Source organism: Quercus suber, unplaced genomic scaffold (assembly GCF_002906115.3).
Source record: "Quercus suber isolate HL8 unplaced genomic scaffold, Cork oak 2.0 scaffold_79, whole genome shotgun sequence".
Lineage (NCBI taxonomy): Eukaryota > Viridiplantae > Streptophyta > Magnoliopsida > Fagales > Fagaceae > Quercus > Quercus suber.
In genome coordinates this window covers 1,328,526-1,351,132 of record NW_027069544.1, presented here as the reverse complement: position 1 = coordinate 1,351,132, position 22,607 = coordinate 1,328,526, and the positions used below count along the sequence as shown (strand labels likewise).

General features: G+C 38.6%; 3 protein-coding genes across 3 annotated transcripts; all 3 read right to left on the bottom strand.

The window, feature by feature from the left end:
* Window positions 1-270: 270 nt before the first annotated feature.
* LOC112022629 (uncharacterized) lies at window positions 271-1,413 on the bottom strand. The gene has a single exon (XM_024055249.1). The coding sequence runs from the start codon at window positions 1,411-1,413 to the stop codon at window positions 271-273; it is 1,143 nt and encodes a 380-aa protein (XP_023911017.1).
* A 7,237-nt stretch (window positions 1,414-8,650) lies between these two features.
* Window positions 8,651-11,126, bottom strand: LOC112013218 (G-type lectin S-receptor-like serine/threonine-protein kinase SD2-5). The gene is made up of 2 exons (XM_024045602.2): window positions 11,114-11,126; window positions 8,651-10,953 (listed from the first exon to the last, which is right to left on the bottom strand). Exons 1-2 carry the CDS (start codon window positions 11,124-11,126, stop codon window positions 10,412-10,414), a joined length of 555 nt encoding a protein of 184 aa, XP_023901370.2. The 3' UTR covers window positions 8,651-10,411.
* Window positions 11,127-11,617: 491 nt separating this feature from the next.
* On the bottom strand, window positions 11,618-14,717 carry LOC112013249 (large ribosomal subunit protein uL29c). The gene is made up of 2 exons (XM_024045637.2): window positions 14,291-14,717; window positions 11,618-12,045 (listed from the first exon to the last, which is right to left on the bottom strand). Exons 1-2 carry the CDS (start codon window positions 14,621-14,623, stop codon window positions 11,872-11,874), a joined length of 507 nt encoding a protein of 168 aa, XP_023901405.1. The 5' UTR covers window positions 14,624-14,717; the 3' UTR covers window positions 11,618-11,871.
* Window positions 14,718-22,607: the final 7,890 nt, after the last annotated feature.

The window sequence follows — 22,607 nt, the reverse complement described above, 5'->3', positions numbered from 1 at the left end:
CTTATCCAAATATCCTACCATCATTTCGTCGTTTTGGGCGTGATCGAACCTCGCTACTCGCGCACTGCATAGATTCACCTCGGTAGGGATCACGGCTTCCGCTCCGTACGTGAGAGAGAAAGGGGTCTCCCCGATGAACCGTCTAGGAGTGGTGCGGCATGCCCACAAGACTTTTGGAAGCTCCTAGGCCCAGTTTCCCTTTGCGCCCTCTAGCCTTTTCTTCAGCCCACTCACAATCACCTTATTCACGGCCTCAGCCTGACCGTTGCCCTATGGATAAGCAGGAGTTGAGTACCTGTTTTTGATACCGAGACCACCACAAAAGTCTCGGAACGCCCGGCTATCAAACTGTAGCCCGTTGTCCGACATGATAGTGTTCGGCACCCCGAACCTAGTGATGATATTTTTCCATACGAATTTCTTTACTTCCACATCTCGTATGTTGGCCAAAGCTTCCGCCTCCGCCCACTTGGTAAAATAGTCGACGGCCACCAAAACGAACTTTTGGCCGACCGTCGCCCAAGGGAACGGGACGATGATGTCCAGCCCCCATTGTGCAAAAGGCCAAGGACTGCTGATCGGGTTCAGGTGGCCCGCGGGCTGATGGATCAGAGAGGCCTGCTTTTGACACCACTCACACTTAAGCACATACTCGGCGGCGTCTTTCTGCATCTGAGGCCACCAAAACCCCTGAGTCATTGCTCGGTGCGCCAATGAACGTCCCCCGACATGGCTGCCGCACACCCCAGAGTGGAGCTCCGCCAAGAGCTCGCCCACCTTCTCCGGGCGTAAGCACAAGAGGTACGGCCCTTCGAAGGACCTTCGATACAAAGTCCGGTCTTCTGCTAACCAATACCGAGGAGCCATCCTACGGATCCTGATGCCCTCTTTTTCGTCACTCGGCAGTCGGTCGTTGGCCAGAAAGTCGATTATGGGGTCGATCCAGCACGGGGCAGGGGCTGCGATTGCTGTGGCATTGATCCCTGTAGTTCCCGAGTCGCTCATTACCCTGACGCTCGGCTCCGAGATAAGCTCGACTTTGATTTGCCGTGGTATCTCTTCGATTATTGACGACGCCAACGTGGCTAGGGAGTCAGCATGTCTGTTCTGTGTTCGGGCTATGTGGAAAACCTTCACCGTGTTAAAGAGGGCCATAACTAGCCATGCTTGTTCTAGGTATGCTTTCATCCGGGGATCTCGGGCTTCAAAACTGCCCAGCACCTGATTAACCACCAGACGCGAATCCGAATATAGCTCAATCTCCCGAGCCCCCAGGCTCGAAGCTGCCCTCAGTCCGGCCAGAAAAGCCTTGTATTCTGCCTCGTTGTTGGATGCCTTGAAACCCAATCTAAACCAGTGTTCTAGTCGTATTCCTTCGGGGGTGATCATAACAACTCCTGAACCGGCACCCATGGAGCTCGACGTGCCGTCTACGAATACCTTCCACGGTCGAGCCTCCAGTTGGCAAACAATCTCCCCCTTCTATCTGGGCGAAAACTCAGCGATAAAATCCGCAAGGATTTGGCCCTTCACCGAGCTTTGAGGTCTGTACCGTATGTCGAAGGAACCGAGTCGAGTCCCCTATTTGGCTATACGGCCCGTGAAATCCGACCTCTTTAATAACGACTGTAATGGGTACTAGGTCAGGACGTGTACGGTGTGAGCTTGGAAATAGTGCAGCAACTTCCTGGTGGCGTGTATCAGGGCTAATACGAGCTTCTCCAAGGGCAAGTATCTCGCCTCGGCGTCAACAAGAGTTTTGCTGATGTAGTACACGGGTTGCTGGATCCCTTTGTCCTTCAGTAGCACAGCACTCGCGGCGTGCTCAGATACCGCCAGATACATGAACAAATCCTCACCTGGCTCCGGTGCCGTAAGCATGGGCGCTCGCGCCAAATAAACCTTCAGATCCACAAAGGCCTCTTCGCACTCCTTGCTCCACCGAAATCCAGTCCATTTCTTCAGCAGTTGGTAGAACGGTCGGCAGCGATCTGCGAATTTTAAGATGAACCGGTTAAGGGCTGCCAGCATCCCGGTTAGTATTTGCACTTCCTTCGGGTTGCTCGGTGGCTTCAATCTTCTCACAGCTTCTATCTGGTCGGGGTTGACCTCAATTCCCCATGTACTGATCAGGTACCCCAAGAACTTCCCGGCCCCAACGCCAAACGCGCACTTCTCCGCATTAAGGCACAACTTGTGCCGTCGGAGAACCTTGAAAACCGCCTGGAGGTCCCCCATATGCAGGGCTTCCTGTTTGCTCTTAACCACCATGTCGTCGATGTACACCTCGACCGTGCGCCCTGTCTTGTCTCGGAACATTCTTGTCATCATTCGTTGGTAGGTGGCCCCGGCGTTCTTCAGTCCGAAGGACATCCTCGTGTAGTGGTAATTTGCCTCCGGGGAGATGAACGCCGTTTTTTCTTGATCCTCGGGCACCAGGGCGATTTGGTGATACCCTTGGAAAGCGTCCAGAAAACTCATCCTCGAGTGCCCACACGTGGCGTCCACCAGCTGATCAATCTTGGGCACGGGAAAAGGGTCTTTTGGGCAGGCCCTGTTCAGATCGGTGAAATCGACGCAGACCCTCCACTTGCCGTTCTTCTTCTTCACTACCACGATGTTCGCCAACCAATCCGGGAAGAAGATCTCCCGAATCACCCCTGCCTCCTTCAATCTTTGAACTTCCACTTTTACTGCCTCGGAGTGCTCCCAGGCTGATCTCCTCGGCCTCTGCTTTTTAGGGGCGAATGAGGGGTCAACTCCAAGTCTATGCACGATGAATTCGGGGTCCACCCTGGGAACCTCGTATGGACTCCATGCAAATACGTCCACATTCTGTATTAGGAGTAACAACATCTCTACTTTTTCCCGGTCCTCCATGCTCTCCCCTATTTGGAAGTACTTGTCCGTATCCGGCAACACCTTTACCTTGAGCATGCTCTCGGCGCGCGCGACCTCCTTCTCTGGCGGGCTCTGTAATTGCTATAAAGGCGTCCTCGACGACGAACATTTGGGGTCGGCCTGATCCTTCTGGTCTGTTTGCTCCTTCTTCCAATCGACCATGGCGATCAAACATTGCCTGGCCGCCTGCTGACTTCCTTGTATCACCGTGACACCACAATCAGTATTAAACTTGACCTTCATGTGCAGGGTGGACGGGACAGCCCCAATTGCATGTATCCATGGCCTCCCTAGAATCGCCGTATAGGGGGAGTATGAGGCCACCTAGAATCACGGGCAGAGAGATTTGCCCCTTGGGAGCCACCATTTTCCCGTCGAACCCAACCAGGGGAGTGTTGTACATCGACAGATTCTCATCCCTCAACCCAAGCCCCCTGAATATGTCCGGGTACATAACATTTGCTCCGCTTCCCTGGTCTATCATTATTCTCTTCATAACGAAGCCACCAATCCTCGCCATGACTATCAACGCGTCGTCGTGCGGCTGAATGGTTCCTTCCAAATCACTGTCGCCGAAAGCGATTGGCTCTTGGGTTAGTCTGATCTTCTTTGCGGGAGGCGGCACGCCCGTACTCCCCTCTACCGATATCACTGTCAACACCTCCTTCCCCTTTGCCGTCAAAATGCCCCTCGTGGCAACGTGAATTACATCAATTATCCCAAGAGGGGGCGGAAGGGGATTCCCTCTGTGTGGGGCGCCATGCCCTGTTCCTCGATCCCCGGCATCCGTCACAAAATCCTTGAGGTGTCCTGCCTTAGCCAACTGCCCGAGATGGTCCCTTAACACTCGGCACTGCTCGGTAGTATGGCCCCGGTCTTTGTGGTAGGTGCAGTATAGGTTCTGATTCCTCCTAGAGGGGTCGCCAGCCATCCGGTTCGGCCACCTGAAGTACGGCTCGTGCTTAATCTTATCCACAATTTTATGCACGGGCTCCTTGAACGTCACGTTCACCTCCCCTACTGGCGCTACTGGTTCTTGAATCCTCAAATTTCCCCGTGCCCTCTGTTGAAAACCGCTCTGCCGAGGACGATCCGTCACCTGTGCCTTGCCTTTGCTTTGTATTCTATCATCTTCCAACCGCTTGTACTCCTCAATGGGCCTCATCAGCTGCCTCATATCCTCGGGAGGTTTCTTAGTTAATGATTCCCTCAACCCCGACTCGTCAGGCAATCCCATTCTGAAAGTGCTCGCTGCAATCTTCTCGTTCCCTCTGCCAATCTCGTTATAGAGCTCCCAGTATCAGCTAGCATAATCACGGAGGGTTTCCCCTGCCCTCATCTTCATAGACAGCAGCGCGTCCACCGGTTGCTATTCCCAGCTGCACGTCACGAAACGGGAACCGAACTCCTGTATTAGCTCGGCGAAACTATGAATGGAGCCCTTGCGCAACCCGTTGAACCACCTTAAGCCGTGGGACCAAGGCTGGAGGGAAAAACCTTGCACATCAGAGCGTCATTGCGGGTATGCAGAGACATCATCTGGATATAGTGGCTGACATGCTCCACGGGGTCCGTTTTCCCACCATACGAATTGAACGGCGGGCGCGTAAATCTGTCTGGCATCGGTGCTCGCTCAATATCTGCTGAGAATGGGGACCGAGCTGCCCTGCGCAATGCACGGCTCATAGCATCCATGGCCGCATTCCTTGGCCGTCCCTCTGGAGAACCCGAGCCCTGATTCCCGTATTCCCGCGACCGAGAGCGATTTCGCCATCGGCGAGATTTCGCTGAATTGGAGCGGTCTCGATGGCGACGGGACTCCCTCGAGTGCGAGCGCTCCCTGTGGAGGCGGGATCCTGATTGATTCGATCCCATCCCGCGTCTCTCTTCCTCGGCGTCAGGCCTTTTCCCTCGGTCATCTTGACCGGCTCAGCGGCGCTCGTTTCGTGCTTCCAACTCCAGGTCTCGTACTAACCTCCGCAGCCGCTCAAGCTCTTCATCCCTGGCGTCGGGCTGCCTGTGCCGGGAAGCATGGGATGCCGTTCTCCCCGTTTGATATGACCCTTCTCCAAGACCGGATCGTTCTTCCAGTTGCTCGTAAACCGGATCCTTGCGTCTCTTCTGCCTCTGTTCCCGCCAGGTGAAGCCCCGGGAAGACCCTGCCGAGCCGCTCTCAGCGTTACTTCCGGACATCTTCCTGTAAACGAGTCTCGGCGGAACCACTGCTTAGTAGGATTTTCCCACAGACGGCGCCAATTGTGTGCACTCGAAACTGAAACCCGCTGGGCTGGGCCTCACTTGGACTCACAACTTACTTGTATTGTGGGTTTGGATTTCCTACACTAGGTCGTTCTTCACGCTAAGACTTAATGTGATCGCTTTTCTCTCCTTGGGGGTCCGGGCCACCTTCTTACTCTGCTTTCTCTCTATTTACACTATTCTTCCAGCCCCTTTTCCAACCCTTGTCTTCTCAAAACTTCTTGTATTTATAGTCCATAGTTTAGTGGAGAGGTCATAATTACTTGCCAGTGAGTGCAACCGGCGGTCCAGTATTATCGATCGTAAGTGGGTGGTCAGGTGGGAGTGGGAAGCGGTGAGGGTGGCGTTGGAACTTGGTTCCCACCTCTACGATAGTTCTCGGCAGCGGTGCCTCTCCGAGGCACAGCCGGGTAGGTACAGGGCGGGGCGTCCCGAGAGTCGAATATTTATCACTGCTTGGGAAGAGTGGGTGGTCAGGTGGGAGTGGGAAGCGGTGAGGGTGGCGTTGGAACTTGGTTCCCACCTCTACGATAGTTCTCGGCAGCGGTGCCTCTCCGAGGCACAGCCGGGTAGGCACAGGGCGGGGCGTCCCGAGAGTCGAATATTTATCACTGCTTAGGAAGGTGTTGCCGAGAAACGATGAAGAGGCAAGGCTTGGGCCTGCAGCACGCGTGGCCCGGGGGTGGGCCGCCAGGTAGAAGGAGATTGGCCTTATGGGCCATATACCCAGGCCAGGGTCCAAAGCCCAATATAGGACACGGTGCGGGGGCCGTACATGAATGTATAAAATAGAAAAAATAGTTTTTTTTTGCAAAATAGACGAAAGTTTACAATGGCTAATGCGGTTGCTCTAATGGTAATGGACCTAGTGGTGCGAGTGGTATTTGACTTTGGACTAAATTATTTTATTTAATAAAATATGTACCCATGGCAAAGAGTTTATGGCACATATGAATTAATTTTTTTTTAAATAATAATAATAATAATAATAATAGGTCAGTTATTAACATGCTACCAAGGTCTAACCTCTAATAATAATAGGTCATTTTTCCTTTGATTCATTTTTTATCCTACCAAACACTCAAAAATACAAAAAATTATCTTTCTACAAAGTTTTTAATAGAAACAAACAGTGTGTTAAAGTACTTATACAACTCTATCCTACTTTCATTTCCTTCCCACTTAAAATCTCCAATTTCCACTAATACGCTACTTCACGAATTCGATTGTGTAATTCAAGCATTATAACAACACAAACTTTAATAACCACGCATAAACTATCCAATCAATTTACAATTCAAATCAAAAGAATTGGGAAAGCAAAACTAACCTCCAATTATTCATGAGTCCTCCTCTTCATATTCATAGTCCCTTCACCGCTCGTTAACAATCCCTGCCATCCCTACCTTCAACTTCTTCCTCGTTCAAGCTCAGCTCCGCCAATGCCGGTGCTTTCTTCTCCTTCTTCTGCATAATCACCTCGCGCCTCAGTTGGTGGTATTTGGTTAGGCGGAACCCGTACCCGGAAACCAAACCGGGTTCTCGGGAGTGGACCAGCTCGTACAGAGAGTGTGTCCGACCCGGTGTTTGGGTAATTGGTGGGGCAAAGGGATGAAGATTTTTCCGGCATTTGGGCTCGGGTTTGGGTTTGGGTTTGGGTTTGGGGAATCTTCGGTGAAGCCGAAGGAGCAGAGCTTGTGGGCAATGCATTGGATAGCGGATTTGGGGAGGGTTTGGGTTTGGGTGTCGAAGGCGGAGCTCCGAATACGGAATCCAGTTTTGGTGAAGAAAATGAAGGGGAAGGGTGATTGGTCTGTGAGGGGCTTTGAAGAGAGTGAGGAGGTGGTGAAATGAAGTTTCTTTTGCAATAAGATTTTTTGTCAAAATCAAAATTCATAAAATCCTGCTTAATATTGACTATATCACATAAAGATTAAAGCTAAACTATATATTTGCAACTTTTTGTAACAAAATTAGTAATTTTGCATATAAAAAAATGAAAAATAAATTCTAAATATAAAATATAAAATCTACTATAAAATTAATTAGAAATAATGTGACTGACAATAACATTATCGTATTAGTCTTCAAATTGTATCCATCTAGTCCTTAAAGGGAGAAAAGTATTGTATCTCAAAAAAAAAAAAAAAAAAAAAAAAGGCACCAGCTCAAATTAAGTTTACAACACAATTACTTTTTGAGTGAATTTTGTTTCATTAGAAAGTAACTTTTGGGGCTTTAAATAATCTAATTAGAATTTGAAATTAGTGAAACATGACTATTTAAAGTTGGCACAGCTATACTGTGTTCGAGGGTTGCTCAATCCTTGTTATACTTATACACTTGCTTAACCAAAATTGCAGCAAAGCTAATACTTTTGAAAAGTTCTTCAAAAATTCCACTTTGTTACAAATTTATATGAGTTTTATTGTTATTTATTGAATTTTGATTTTGATGATACTTTTTTATTTATTTATCGATAATTCAATAGTTGGTAGTAGAGATTTTGGTGATACTTATTGTGTTTGTTCAATTCAATATATCAAATGGTTAACTTTGTAACTTTTTAATAAATAAGGATTTTTGCAATTGAACATCTATGCATTATTAGGGTTCCAGTTAGCTCAATTGGTAAAGTCTCTGATGGTTGTATAAGAGATCTGAGGTTCAATCCCTGCCTACACCAAAAACTAATTAATGTCTTGGTTTGATGATAAAGAACTATCATTAGAAACGGACGCCATAAGTTGAAACTTTCTCTCAAAAAAAAAAAAAAAAAAAAACATCTATGCATTATACATGTCAAAATTAGAAAGGAAAAAAAAAATCAAAACAAAAAAACTTTGGACATAATTGAAAATCTATCAGTTAATTCGTTATTCCGCTACATAACTAAATCTGACTTTTCAGCAACATTGCATGCAAAAACAATTCAAAACAACGCTTTTTGCCTTTTTTTTTTTTTTTTTTTTTTTTTTTTTAGAATCAACGATTTTTGCAATTGGACATCTATGCATTATACATGTCAAAAATAGAAAATAAAAAACCATATCAAATGTCCTTCAGTCCTTGTGCTCAAGAAACCTCTGCTTCTAAGACCGAGTAGCATCCAAGAAATGGACGTAATTACAATAAACCAAAGATTTGATTGCCATAAATTAACTTGCCTGAAAAAAGTTTGTTAGCTGCTTCAGGATATACTAGAATGTATATGAGGAATTCCATATAGTAGATTAGAAAAGGAAAAAAAAAAAAAACCAATAGCATCCTGATTAAGGTACAAAACGATTTCAAAAGGAACAACTGAATTAACTAAAAAGTCTATGCTCTCTTCTTGGTTACATCCAAAATTAATTAGCCAACACATTAGCGCGTTGATTGGCTTCACAGAGGACATGCTTCAGACTGTATTGCTAAATCACATAAAAAGAGAGGAGAGAGATCCATTAAAAGAAGAATCGGATCAGAGTTGACTAAAGTTCACAATAAATTGATCTATTTAGATACCGCTTATTATTGAAAATTAAAAATACTGTAGCAAAATAATTTTTAAATGTGTGAATAGTATCCCATAAACAGTGCACAGAATCCACTGACAGCACCAGTCCCAGTGTTGAAAATGCCAAAACGCAGACGCACTCCTTTATCAGCTGTATCCAACCGGGTACTTGGCATACAACTCTATTTCAATACTCTTGAACCACAGCTTAGAAGCTAGGATCAGCCCAGCACTCAGCAACAACGCTGGAAGAAGTCCCGATCTCTTGGTCTCTGCCACCTACCTACAAGGTTTGTTTAATTTAGAGCACAAATTCCGGGAACCAAAAGGATTTAGCAAATCTACAGTCTCTGAGAATGTAAATAATGGATTCATTACCAAAGTTGCAAACAGAACAAGTAGTGGTACAATTAATGCCTCCTCGGCAACGACCTCTGTGACTGGGACACCATCCAGCACACACAACTACAGTATAATCCAAGTTCTGCTACTTCATTTCAAACTTACATAAACAATGCAACTATATATTACGCATATGATTCGAAACACAACAATACAACAACTGAACAAAGTCTACAACTCTTCCTCACTTTAAAAAAGCCTGCAACTCAAATTTAAATTTCAGTGTCAATGATAGAATAAACTCATTTGCATCACTGAACAACGTCAAATAGAAGTTAACAAATTAAGAAGCCATGCTATTGCCAATAAATGACCATTGGCATGACTCATCTTGAAAGCTTCCATTAAAATTTGAACCACCAATATTTGTCAATGGACATGAGAATTTATTAGAAGTATGGAAATTACCTCATTTGTCAAGAAGAAACAAAAGATGGTATAGTGAACAGTCACCGTGGTTCTGATAAAACTAAAGGCAACAATGGAGTAGCAGAAACAACATGAACTTCGTGGTTATCAACTCCAGCTCTTGTGTTTGGTAAAGGTGGATTCAAGAAGAAATAATCTACTATATATAATTATGTGCATATGTCGAAATAAAACAATACAATAACAAAGTCAACAACTTTTCCTCTCATAAAAAAAGGGTCTACAATTCAAACTAAAAGTTTAGTGTCAATGACAGAGTAACCACTCATACAGCTAGGACTGCAACAATGTCAAATAACTGAATAAGTGTTTACAGAGAAGCCTTGCTATTGCGAATAAATGACCACATGAGTTATTCCTGTTAAAAGCTTCCATCTAAAAAAAAAATTCGAACTACTAGTATTAGTCATTGGATGAGGGACTTTATTAGTAGTATGGAAATTACCTCATTTGTTGGGCAATGAAAGATGGTATGGTGAACTGTCACTGTGGTCTTGATAAGATTGAAGGCAACAATGGAGTAGTAGTAACAACATATTCCTGGTTATCAACTCCAGCTCTCATTTTTGGTAAAGGTGGATTCAAGAAGATATAATCTAGGTTAGATTCAACATTTGCAACACCCTTCAAGACCTTAATCACCATGGACATGGTAGGCCTCTTTGTGAAATCATTTTGCAAACACCAGGTTGCAACCCTCATCATATTCACTACTTCTAGTCCATGTAATTGCATATCTTCACTATACTTATCAACTAGATCCAATAATCGGTCCTCCTCAATTTTTTTCTTAAAAAAATCAAATAGATGCATTGCTTCCTTTGGCTGGGAGTGATCAAAAATTTTCCTTCCACACAATACCTCTAGGACCATTACTCCAAAGCTATAGACATCCACTTTTTCTAGAATTTTTGAACTCAATCATTCTGGAGCCATATAGCCAGGAGTTTCTCTCATGGTTGTCACAACTTGGCTTTGGTCACGATCAACTAGTTTAGACAATCCAAAATTAAAGACTTTTGCATTAAAGTTCTCATCTAAAAGGATATTATGGGGTTTAATATCCAAGTGAACTATCTTTTGTCTGCAATCCTCATGTAAATAAGTTAGTCCCCTTGCTACGTCCATGATGATCTTCTTTCTATGTTGCCAATCAAGCAGCATCTCGGGATTTTTTTCGAATACCCATTTATCTAAAGACCCATTAGACATGTATTCATAAACAGAAAGCCTATGAAATTTCTCAGTACAAAATCCCATCAATCTTACCAAGTTGAAATGATGAGTGTTGCCAATTGTCTTAACTTCAGCTAAAAATGATTTTTTGATTTGACTAGAACCACCAAGACGCTTCACTGCAAACATTTTCCCACCAACTAGAATCCCTCCAAAAACTGTGCCAAATCCTCCCCTACCGAGTTCCTTATTGAAATTATCTGTTATGGCTTGCAAATCATCATAAGCTCAATCACTCTTTCTCTAAAGTAATTGGCATAGTTGATAACCTCTCCATCCTAAAGGACTTTGTGGACATGAATGTGGCCTAGTCGTGTCTATTTATGTTTTCAATTCATTGCATTTGAATTGGATACAAAATGGCTTAGAGTCAAATACCAACGTTACCTGAGATTTCCATGTTCAACGTTACAAAAAGAGGGGCAAAAATATAATTGATTGAGTTGAAGCAAAGTCCCCCAAGTTTTCTGTCCAAATTGGAGAGAGGATTTTGGTGGGCTAGGAAAGAGAACACCCGAGCCCACCAAAATTTCCTCCCCCTCCCCTTTCCAACCAAACACCTCTCTCACCTGTTTTCTCTTCTTTTTTTTCCACTCTCCCTATTTCACCTCCAACCAAAGGAAGCCTTACTACTTCCACCAAAGATGGGGGTTAGGATCTTCATAGGAACAGGATAAGGATCTCTTTAAAGAAGAAAGGGAAAGTAAGGAAACAAGGTGGTGATTATAAAGGCTGGGGTTTCATATGCAGGTCATTGACATTTTCAGACTATCAAGAAAAAATATCATGCTTCCCAACAAGCAGAGAATAAAACTCTTTTATCCTTTCCATCTGTTCTCATTAGGCTCATTAGCAAAACTGCCAATCTGCTCCTATACAACCAAACAGAGCTAATTCAAAAACAGATTTTAATTAGCAACGAGATGAGCATATACTCAAGATTTTCATCCAAAATTCTAATGAGTTTGGACTTCAAAGAAAACCCGAGCAAGAAAACAACAATTGGAGGGGAATGGGGGGAATCATATTACACTACTAGCAAGAAGACATTATACACAAAAAACAAAAAAGAAAAGGCCTGAAATAGAGCAGCACTCTAAACCATGAAAGAACATCGTATTCATTATGAAGATATTGAGATTGGCTCATGCAGATTTCTCAGCTTCTGCAGCTGCTTCTTCTTCTTGCAACTTCTTCAAAGAAGGAGGTGGTCTGACAACAATGCTTTTCTTCCATTGTCGGTCCAACTTTCTTGACAACCTCTTGTTGATTCCCTCCTCAAGCTCTCTTTCCCGTTTAACAGTAAGCATACGAGCAATCTATTATTGATATCAGCCTCCATATTAGAATAATATAGATCTTAAGGATAATAAATATGCAGAGTCAAGTCCAGAATACAACATTGCAGTTTCACAGATTATCATAAAACCAGCATATATTATATAAGGAAAGCTTATTAAATCAACAAGCCGTAGCTCATTTGCATCTTGAAATATAGATAACAAAGCATCTGATGTCACAAAATTGTCTATTCTAGAAAAAGGAGAAATGAGGAAAATAATGCTGAATTGTATATTTTGAAAGGAGCAAACAAATTAACTTCTTATATTTACAAATAAAAATGACGCAGAGATTAGCATGAGGTTTTCAAGGTACATAAAACATAAACAATAGGTAGCTATACATTCACCCACCTCTGAAACATAGACAATCTGAAACATCTCTATAGTCCATACAACTAGATGATTCACTAACATTTTCCCAACAATAAATTTTAGTACCACGTCACTAACTAATCTCACCTCCCGACAAAATTTCCAACATATAAGTGCGTATATATGTCAACTATTAGAAATTGAACCCTTGCCATATGCTTCACATTGCATCAACAAAACCCAACAAAAAAAAAAAAACCACAAGCGCTTGCATTATCAGATAAGGACCTCACCACCATATTAGTAGATCAACCAAAATTTACCAATCCTGGTAATGCAGCAGCCTAGAGACAGTTTCAAACAGAAAACTGAAGCTAAAAGAATAATTGAATATGATGTGCATTCCAAATATTTCCGATGAGCAAATTTTTAAACCTAGACATGATATGTTCATTGCAACTAGAAATATCAACAATATGCCTTTGGTTTATTAAGCCATTATAAATGGACAAACATGTTATGGCTTTATTGAATTTTATTTGAAAGAATACAACAACAAAGCCACACCCTTGAAGGCCCTATTTTTGGGCTCATTCCAAATGCTCCACTTTAAGCATGGTGGCATCACTTGCCAGGCCAAATCTCCCCTTTTTCTTCCTGCCTACCCCTCTTTAAATTCCAAAAAACCTAAATACAATCTTTGGCACAAAGCTATCCGCTTGAGCTTATGAAAAAACAAGTTTAAATTAGTTTTTTTTTTTTTTTTACATAGATTCTTTAAATTGTTGTCAATTACTATATCATGAGGAGTTATCAGCATTTTTCACTTTACTCCATCATTGCTCCATATTTAGCACATACAGCAACTCCTCTTCTTTCACAATGTAGAAGAGATGCATAGTCAAAATTACAGAAATAAACTTGGTTTTATTATTTATTATACGAACCAAAAGCCTAACCCTCATACCTGACACAATAGATTGACAACTGTCCTAACTCAAACTAACAAACAGTCCATTTCAACCTATTGTCATCTTTTTAGCATAACAATACACTTAAGCTTTCTCATTCCAGCTTACTCTAGGTGCTACTTCCTATAATCCTATTCACCACAACCTACACATAAGCAATTTAGAATTATCAAAGTTTCCTGAGCTCAATAAAGCACAGTGAAATAATATCACATTGCAATGCTATTAGATATCAATACCAACATTCCCCAAATGTATCAATCTTTAATGAATTAAATCACAACAAAATTCTACCTCATCCAGACTTCTTATCAAATCTGAGAAGCAAACACTAGCCACAAAAAAACCTAGCCACGGAAGGCTACATAGGACTCAATTCAACACAGAATTTCCCAAAATTATGAAAAGAATTAGCCCTTCTTCTAACATCATCTCTAACCGCTCGAACGAGGCCTTCTTCATATCTAATACTCCAACAATGAACCCTTTACAATGCGCTGCAACCAAATATAACAAAATGTAGGCAGCCAGCAAAAGCGAGTTTTCACAGCTTCACACGAAACCCCTTACATAGCCCAACTAAATTCCTCGTTTCTTCTAAAATAGAATCTTCAAACCACAGTATGAAGCTCATAGTCTAAACAACAACAACAACAAAACTTTAGTCCCAAAATCATGGGGTCGACTATAAATACTCAACAGACTAATCAAATCATTCACATGTATCCTTCTCCGCCATTCTATCTTATCCAAATTTTACTACTTCTACAAGTGTTATATGAGCTTCTTAGTCTAAAAAACGTAAAAAAAATCTGAAATTTCCATGAAAAACTTACAATTCTCATTTCTATGTTTCAATAATGAATGCAAAACAAACAGAAACAGGTAGTCCAAAGTTTGAAGAAGCAAAAACGAAAAGAAGAGGAAATGAAGAGTACCCTTTTGCGCATGCGACCGAACTCGCTGGACTTGAACTCGTTCCGTGCTGACTTCTGGAGGCGAAGCATGAGGAGCTCGCCCTTGAGGTCCACTACCTCCTCGTTGATTTCTTCAGTGGTTTTGGTCCTTATTTCTTTCATTTCATCCAACCGCTTCGACATCATCACTACCGACGACGATGGAGAGAACGAGACCCTTTGAGGAGGCACGCGAATGTGTGTTTGGATCTTAACGCCATTGAATGCGGAGGAGGATGAGGATTTGGGGATTGGAATGTGGGGTTTTGGAGAGAAGATGATTGTTGAAGGTGAGGCAATTGAGAGACTCAACATCTTCTGCTACTGCTTCTTTCTTGGCCAAGTAGTACTACTTCGGAGTTCGGATTTCACAACTCAAGTTTAGTAGATAAGGCGCTCTCCTTTGAGCCCTTTCGTTGTGTTTTTTTTTTTGTTTTTTTTATTTATTTATTTTTTTTAATGAAAAAGTTAGTTACAAATTTTGTTGTAATATAAAAATCAAACTATTAAATTGTATATTCATTACACATGTCAAATTTTATATCAATTAGATATTATGTACTATATAATTTATAAACTTATATTTTATATATAATTTAAATAATTTATTGATGGCATACTTATTAATCTTTAATTTTCTAAAAATTTTACAAGTATGGAAGATATAAAAAGAAAATGTATTCCACTGGTAGAATTCTCAAAATTCACCTCCAATATTAGGTTACAACTAATTTTGTAACTAAATTTTATCTTTTTCTTTTTTAAGGAAAAAAACCATTTTACTTTTCTCAAAAAAAAATAAAAAAAAATAAATTATAAAATATGAAGAGACTTTTAAATTAACTCTTTGGTTGGTGTTTTCAATTGAGACATTTAAAATTAAGGGTAAATTTCACTAAACCACTATGAGGTTTAGGCTAATATTTATTAAGTCCAAAACTTTTCAAAAATGACCAACTTGATCCTTAAAAGATAAATTTGTCTCTGACTCCTTTAGCACCGTTACTTTAGTTCAAACCCTTCTCTTCTTCTCATCTCAGACTCAAACATTTCTCCTCTCTCTCTCTCGGGCCTTTGGCTCTTTCTTTTTTTATTTCTCTTTCATCCACAGCGGCTCACTCACTCTCTCTCTCTCTCTCACCCACACCTGTGGCGGCTGAAAACTCCCTCTTTCATGGCTGAAACCTATGTTTTTCCACTACCATCTTCCACAATCTTCTCAAATTAGTGCCATGGAGACATTTGGCTAGCGATTTTTGAGCTTCACATCACTAACACTGCTATTGTTCCACGCCAACAGCTCTAATATGGTGTCAAACATGTTTGGGTCTTCATTTTTGGGTTTAGGTCTCTATTTCTGGGTTTGGGTCTTTGTTTGTGTTTGGGTTTGTGTGTCAAACATCAAGGGAATGTTTGACAAAGACCTACGAGCTTCGCCACCACTATCAGCGATTCCACCATTGGTGGCCATCAATCTCTATTCTCTTAACCTATTCTTTATTTATTTTTATTTTTTTCCTCTTTTGGTTTGGTTCTTGGTCAATTTAGGGATTGAGTTTTCTTATGTGATATAAGGATTTGGTGATTTTTTATTTGGATTTGAAAGGCGGTTTGGGTATGGTCATTTGCAAATTTGTGGATTTTTTTGATTTAGGGTTTGTCTTAAAATGGCTCTAATATGGTGATTTTGTTGGTGTGTGCATTTGAATTTGTGTGTATGATTGATAATCTGGTATTATTTTTGGGGTTTTAGGTTTTGGAATTTATATGGCTATGTGTGTATGTTTATGTTTTATGACATGGTGCAGCTATGTAGTGTGATTTGTGCCCAAATCCACACTCATGTTAGTGTAATCACAGTGAATAGAACTCAAATACCTTAGTATGTAATAAGCATTTACTAGAGAAGAGAAAATATGAGAGAAGAGAGTGAAGAGAGGGTCTGAGATGAGAAAGAGAAGAGTGAATAGAATGTGAGAAAAAAATAACTGTGCTAAACGAAGTTAGGGATAAAATTGTCTTTTAAGGACCAAGTTGGTCGTTTTTTAAAAGTCTTGGACCTAGTTGGTATTAACCCAAACCTTAGGGTGGTTTAGTGGAATTTACCCTAAAATTAATTATCATACCTCCAATTATGAATTATAATAAAAGAAGAAAAAAATATGAATCATTTGATAATATTCAAAATTTATGCCTATTTAATGAAATGTGTGATTTGTTTAAATAAATATATGTGGATTATTTTATGAGTCATTATGTAGTGGGCTTGAGAAGATTTCTCGGAACTAATTTAGAGAAAAACTTATATTAAATATCTTATGCAACATAGGCAGGTGAAACCTATATATATTTTATAGGCGTAAATGCACTTTTAGTCCCTGCATTTTGACATTTTTTCATTTTAGTCCATACATTTTATTTTTTTCACTTTTAGTCCCTAAACCAATTAACGCGTTCCATTTTAGTCCTTTCCGTCAGTCAACCGACGGAAATTGCTGAGGTGGCAGCCGGAAGAATTAAAATATTATAAAAAATGCCACATCACCCTGACACATCAGCATATAAATTTCAAAAATTAATTTATTAATTTTAACAAAATTAAAAAACATAAAAACAAAATTTAAAACATAAAAATAAGTTAGAAAATCAAACCAAGAACACAAAAAACAAACCCAGAACTAAACACAAACTCAAATTTAAAAACACAAAAAAAAAAAAAAAAAAAAAAAAAGGAATTCAAAATCCCAAAATGGCAGAACACAGGAGCACAGACCCAAAAAATTCATACATTCTCAAGCCTTCCTCTCTCTCTCTCTCTCTCTCTTCCAAACCCAGCTCAAACACAAACCCAGAACCAACCCTTCCAAAACATTCTCAAACCTTCCTTTCTCTCTCTCTCTTCCAAAACTCTCACAAATATCTTTCAAACTCCATGGCCGCCACCACCACAATCGACGATGGTTTTTTCTTTTCTTTCTCTGACCGATCCTCTTTAATGCTTGGCTTGTCTGAATCTGGAACCACTGACGACGAAAAAGAAGACGAACAACAAGCCCCCGTAATCCGGATTTGTTTTTTTTTTTTTTTTTTCTGATTTCATTTTCTGGTTTGGGTATTTGATTTTCGGGTTTTATTTTCTGGGTTTGATTTTTTCGGTAAGCAGATCTGGGTTTGATTTTTTTGGTATTTGTTCTAGGTTTGATTTTCTAGATTTGGGTATTTGTTCTGGCCGTCACTCCTCTCGATCTTGTCAAGTGCAATATGTAGGTCTGATTCTTCTAGATCCCTCGCTCTCTTCCGTTTTCAGCTTCCATGTCAAAGATTTTCTCCATGGGTCTTCGGCCATGGATCGGCCATGAGAGGAGAGAGAGCTCGGGTATGAGCCATAAGAGAAAAGAGAGTTTGAGATGGAAGAGAGAGTTTGAGATGAGAGAGTAGTGTGTGGCTGTGTATTTTGAGTTTGAGATGAGAGAATAGAGTTTGAGTTTGAGATGAAAATGTGTGGCCAGTTTGAGTTTGGGGTGCTCAGGTTTGGATTTTGTTTTTGTGTTCTTTGTGTTATTCTTGTTTTTAATTCTGGGTTGCGGGGCTGAGTTCTTGGGTTTAATTTGATTCAACAGGTTTAATTTTGAATTTGTGTTCTTGGTTTGATTTTCTGATGTGTTTTTATGTTTTAAATTTTGTTTTTATGTTTTTTAATTTTGTTAAAATTAATAAATTAATTTTTGAAATTTATATGCTGATGTGTCAGGTGATGTGGCATTTTTTATAATATTTTAATTCTTCCGGCTGCCACCTCAGCAATTTCCGTCGGTTGACTGACGGAAAGGACTAAAATGGAACGCGTTAATTGGTTTAGGGATTAAAAGTGGAAAAAATAAAATGTAGGGACTAAAATGGAAAAAGTCAAAATGTAGGGACTAAAAGTGCATTTACGCCTATTTTATAATTTAATAGTGGGGGGAAGGGGAGATGAACCTTGTATGCCTCATTTATAAACATTAAAAAATGTCAACTAATTGAGTTAAAAGACTATTGACAATGATATTAAGTTATTAACAAATAGTCCCTTACACAGGTGCAAAACCTTGGAATTTAATAATTTGAATGTATACATAAATTATTTGTTAGCAGAAACGATACTAGACTTTATTTATTCAAAATCACGCTATACAATGTGAAAGAGAAGAGAGGGGCATTTTTCTAACTTAAACAATAACATCTTTATTCTTTTTTGCAACACTAGCAAGGATTAGAGTAGGACAATTACATCATAAAGGTATGTTAACAAATGGTATATTAACAAAATTCTCACATTTAAGCATAATATCCTCAAGAATCCAAGCTACTTCCAATGAATATATCCATAGATTGAAGCTAATGAAGAGCATCATCTATGAGATCCATGAAAAAAATTTGAAAGGACGAAAAAAAAAAAAGAATTCTAGAGTCAAAAAGTCAAACGACTTGAGCAAAGAAACAATCCCATAATAAATGGTTACATGATTTAGTTTCCTTAATACACCGCACACATAAGAACGCGTGATTAGGGACTTTCTTATCGTGCCAAACAACATAGTTCTTGAACTGCCTATGGGATCCCAAGCCCACAGCAATTTAGACTAGGGATTTTCATAAAGGGAAAAGGGGTTGGATACTAACATCAATGGATGGAAGAGGAGAATAATTATTATCTTTATCAATTGCCGACTTCTTGTGATAAAGAATTTCAACAGGGGAAAATAGACTTTTATTAGCTTTAGAAAAACTTTATGAGAATGTGTATATAATTTTGATAAATGATAAAGTGTAGCTGTATTAAACTATGAAGCACAAACACTTCATTTAGCCTGTCATACACATGTCATATCTATGTCGTACCGGTTGTTTAATGTTATAATTTTTTAGAAATTGCTCGTATCACCATGTTGTTTGTGCTTCCCATGTTTTAAATGATGGGATTACCATGAAACCTAAATTAAAATTAAAGGAAGGGAATTTTTTACTATTTTAACCTTGCTGTATACTTTTTTTATTTATTCAAAAATTGCAATGAGAGAGTAATAATTTGAATCATAGATATCTCCATTAAAAATACTAAAAAGTACCAATTGAACTACAAGCATATAAGGCTATTGGCTATCATATATTTTCTTTAGATTCACTTTTAACTGTGTAATAGATTTTTTTTTTTTTTAATATGAGATAGTACATTGTATATTTTGATAACTTTTAAAAGTGGACACCAAGCTCCAAAACTAAATTTCTTCTCTTCTTCTCAAAAAAAAAAAAAAAAGAAAAGTCTACCTAAATCATCATGTTGATATTGCTGCCATTTAAAATATTCATTACAAAACTTTTCTTTTCACAAATACAAAACCTTTAAAATTGGCTTTAATCAACCAGATCAGTGTGTGTATAATAGAACAAGGTGTTACATTTATGCATTAAAGCCCAAAAACTACAAACATTAGTCAATTCATAAATATATACAAGATAACTATTCACATGCAAATCCATTTTTTAATAATTTTTTACTTTTATATATATATATATATATATATAGAGAGAGAGAGAGAGAGAGAGAGAGAGAGAGAGAGAATTTGAGATTTTTTTTTTTTTTTTGAGAAGAAGAGAGAATTTGAGATAGTAATAAAAAATTGATAACATACAATATTTTAATAAAATATAGTATAAAATAGATAATCTAACATGTGTATTTTTGAAAAGTGATTGTGTAAAATAAAAAATAAAAAATTCTTGTACTAAAATAAACAAAAATTTGTATACGAACTAATACGGATGCTTAGCAATCTCCATAAATCATTGTCAATTTAAAAAAAATATCTGAATTGTTATGGACCTCAACATAGTGGTCGTATCAAAATATAATATTGGTCCTTGAATTAGTTGTAATTTAATCATGAACTACATGTGCCAATTGACTCAATTTTAATCATTGATGTTTTGAAACACTTCAATGCAAGTGCATTTCTGTCTGGTCGCCACCATGCAAATGGTAATTATTCATGAAGTCGAAGTTTTATTCATGTCGTCAAGGTGTAGTTTGATTAGCGGCAATGTATTGGCAACCACCTTTGGGTCAAATAATATATTATGGACTTCCATTCTCCACTTATATTTATCTAATGTTGATTGACTTTTCAAGATTAATTTTGCTCCTAAACTCAAATTTTGGCTCCACTCCTTTATATATATATATATATATATAATAAAATAATATAATCGTCATATAAAATCTTTTTCTTTTTTTTAGAGATAGTTTCAACCATGGTTATTAGGGTGTGTTTGGATACCGCATATTTTGCTAAAACTGAAAAATTATTGCTGAAAGTACTGTAGATAAAGGTAAAAGTTAATTGAAATAATACAGTAGAGCCCATAAATAGTATTAAAAAGTACAGTGAGATTCATAAATAGTAGCAAAAATAAGCTGAATAGTAAAATAATTCTCATATCTCAATTCAAATGCACGCTTAGTATCCCAATCTACATCTTAGGATCTCATCCTTAAATTGTCCTAGATTTCACTAGAATCTCTACTAAGGTCAAATCCATGTGGGATCCTGATCCAGATCTAAGAATTTTATAGGATTCCGATCCCACGACGATACTAAAGATTCTGTGATATAAAGGAAAAAAAAAAAAAAAAACTTTTTTTGGGCCTCCAAATGCCCCAAATTGATATAAAAAATATAATAAACAGATTAGCCAATGACCTTAGCCCAAATTGATAAAACTTTAAATACAAACTTCCTTTTTTTTTTTTTTTTTTTTTGCTAGGTGAAAATGATAAAAAAAGTTCATACTATTAGTGATGAATTTGAGTTTGGTGATGCCAATGAAAATGAAGTGGATGAACCCCCAAATGCAATATTAAGAGATTTTGATGATTATCTAATGGATGATACGGGTCATGTGGCTACTAACAATGACGATAATGTTATTTATAATGATCAACTGCACTGTTGCAATAATCTATTGCAACAAAAATTGTGTTGTAACAAATTATAGCAACAATATTTTTTGTTGCAATAAAATATTTTTAATAATAATAAAAATATTTTATTGCAACAAAACTCTATTGCAATGAAAATTTTTGTTGCAATAGTCTATTGCTACAGACTTTATCGCAATAGTGGGCAACAAAATTTTTTCGTTGCAACTGAAGTTTATTGCAACAAAAAATTTCATTACAATAAAGTTTTTTTCTTGTAGTGATTTGTAATTTGGTACTTTATTAGTAATTTCACTAATTTGTGTCAAAAATTACATTTTTTTCAATATCTCTTTAATATATATTATGAATTATAATTATGAATATTTTTTAGTATTTTTTTAATCAGAAAGTAAGATCTTACGATCCTCGTACCGATATTATGATTCAATCCCTGAACACTCTCACCAATCTCGTGTAGGATCTCGATTCTCGTGCTGATCCTATGATCTGATTCCTAAACTCTCTCACCGATCTCGTGTAAGATCTCAATTTCGATCCTGATAACTTTGGTTTCAACCTATGATGTTCGCTACAGATGATAGTTCTTTATTATCAGATTAAGACACCGATAACTTTTTATTTCTAAGTTGTTAAAATTAAGTATAGCAATATATTTGAAGAGTTATATATTACATCATTGTCTTGATTGCTTTTAAATAATTATGTAGAATTATTGATTTTGTCTTTAATACTACTTTTCAAATTACATTGTCAAATATTGTTACCAACAAGTTACCTCCATTTAATGCTTTGTCATATTATAAATGTACACCTAAACAACCACCAAAGTCAAATAGACATTTAATACAAATAATAAATTTCCACGTTACTATAATTCATTTAAAACCAAAGAATTTATTTTTTCAATTAATTAATATTAAAAAAACAATATTTTTCACAATTTTTCATTACATGATTAGAATAACATTATTTTTACATAAGTCTGTTTACTGACATCATTTTTACTTTTTCACCAATCAAAATATATCATATGTAAAAAATTTTGAAAATAATGGAGTTCTATACTTACTAAATTCTTTGGGTCATAATCCAAAATTTTACTTAATTAATTAATTAAAAAAAAAAAAAAAAACCTCTTAAAAAACCATGGGCTAGGCTAATAAAACACAATGAAGCCCAACCCAAAATTTCTAGGCCCAAAAATGAAGGGCAACTCATATTGACCCCTGTACAGCTTGGCAACCCACGTGATCTGTGGCGCCAGCAGCAAATAATGTGAAGTGTCAAACCTTGTTTTTATATTTTATCCATTTATTA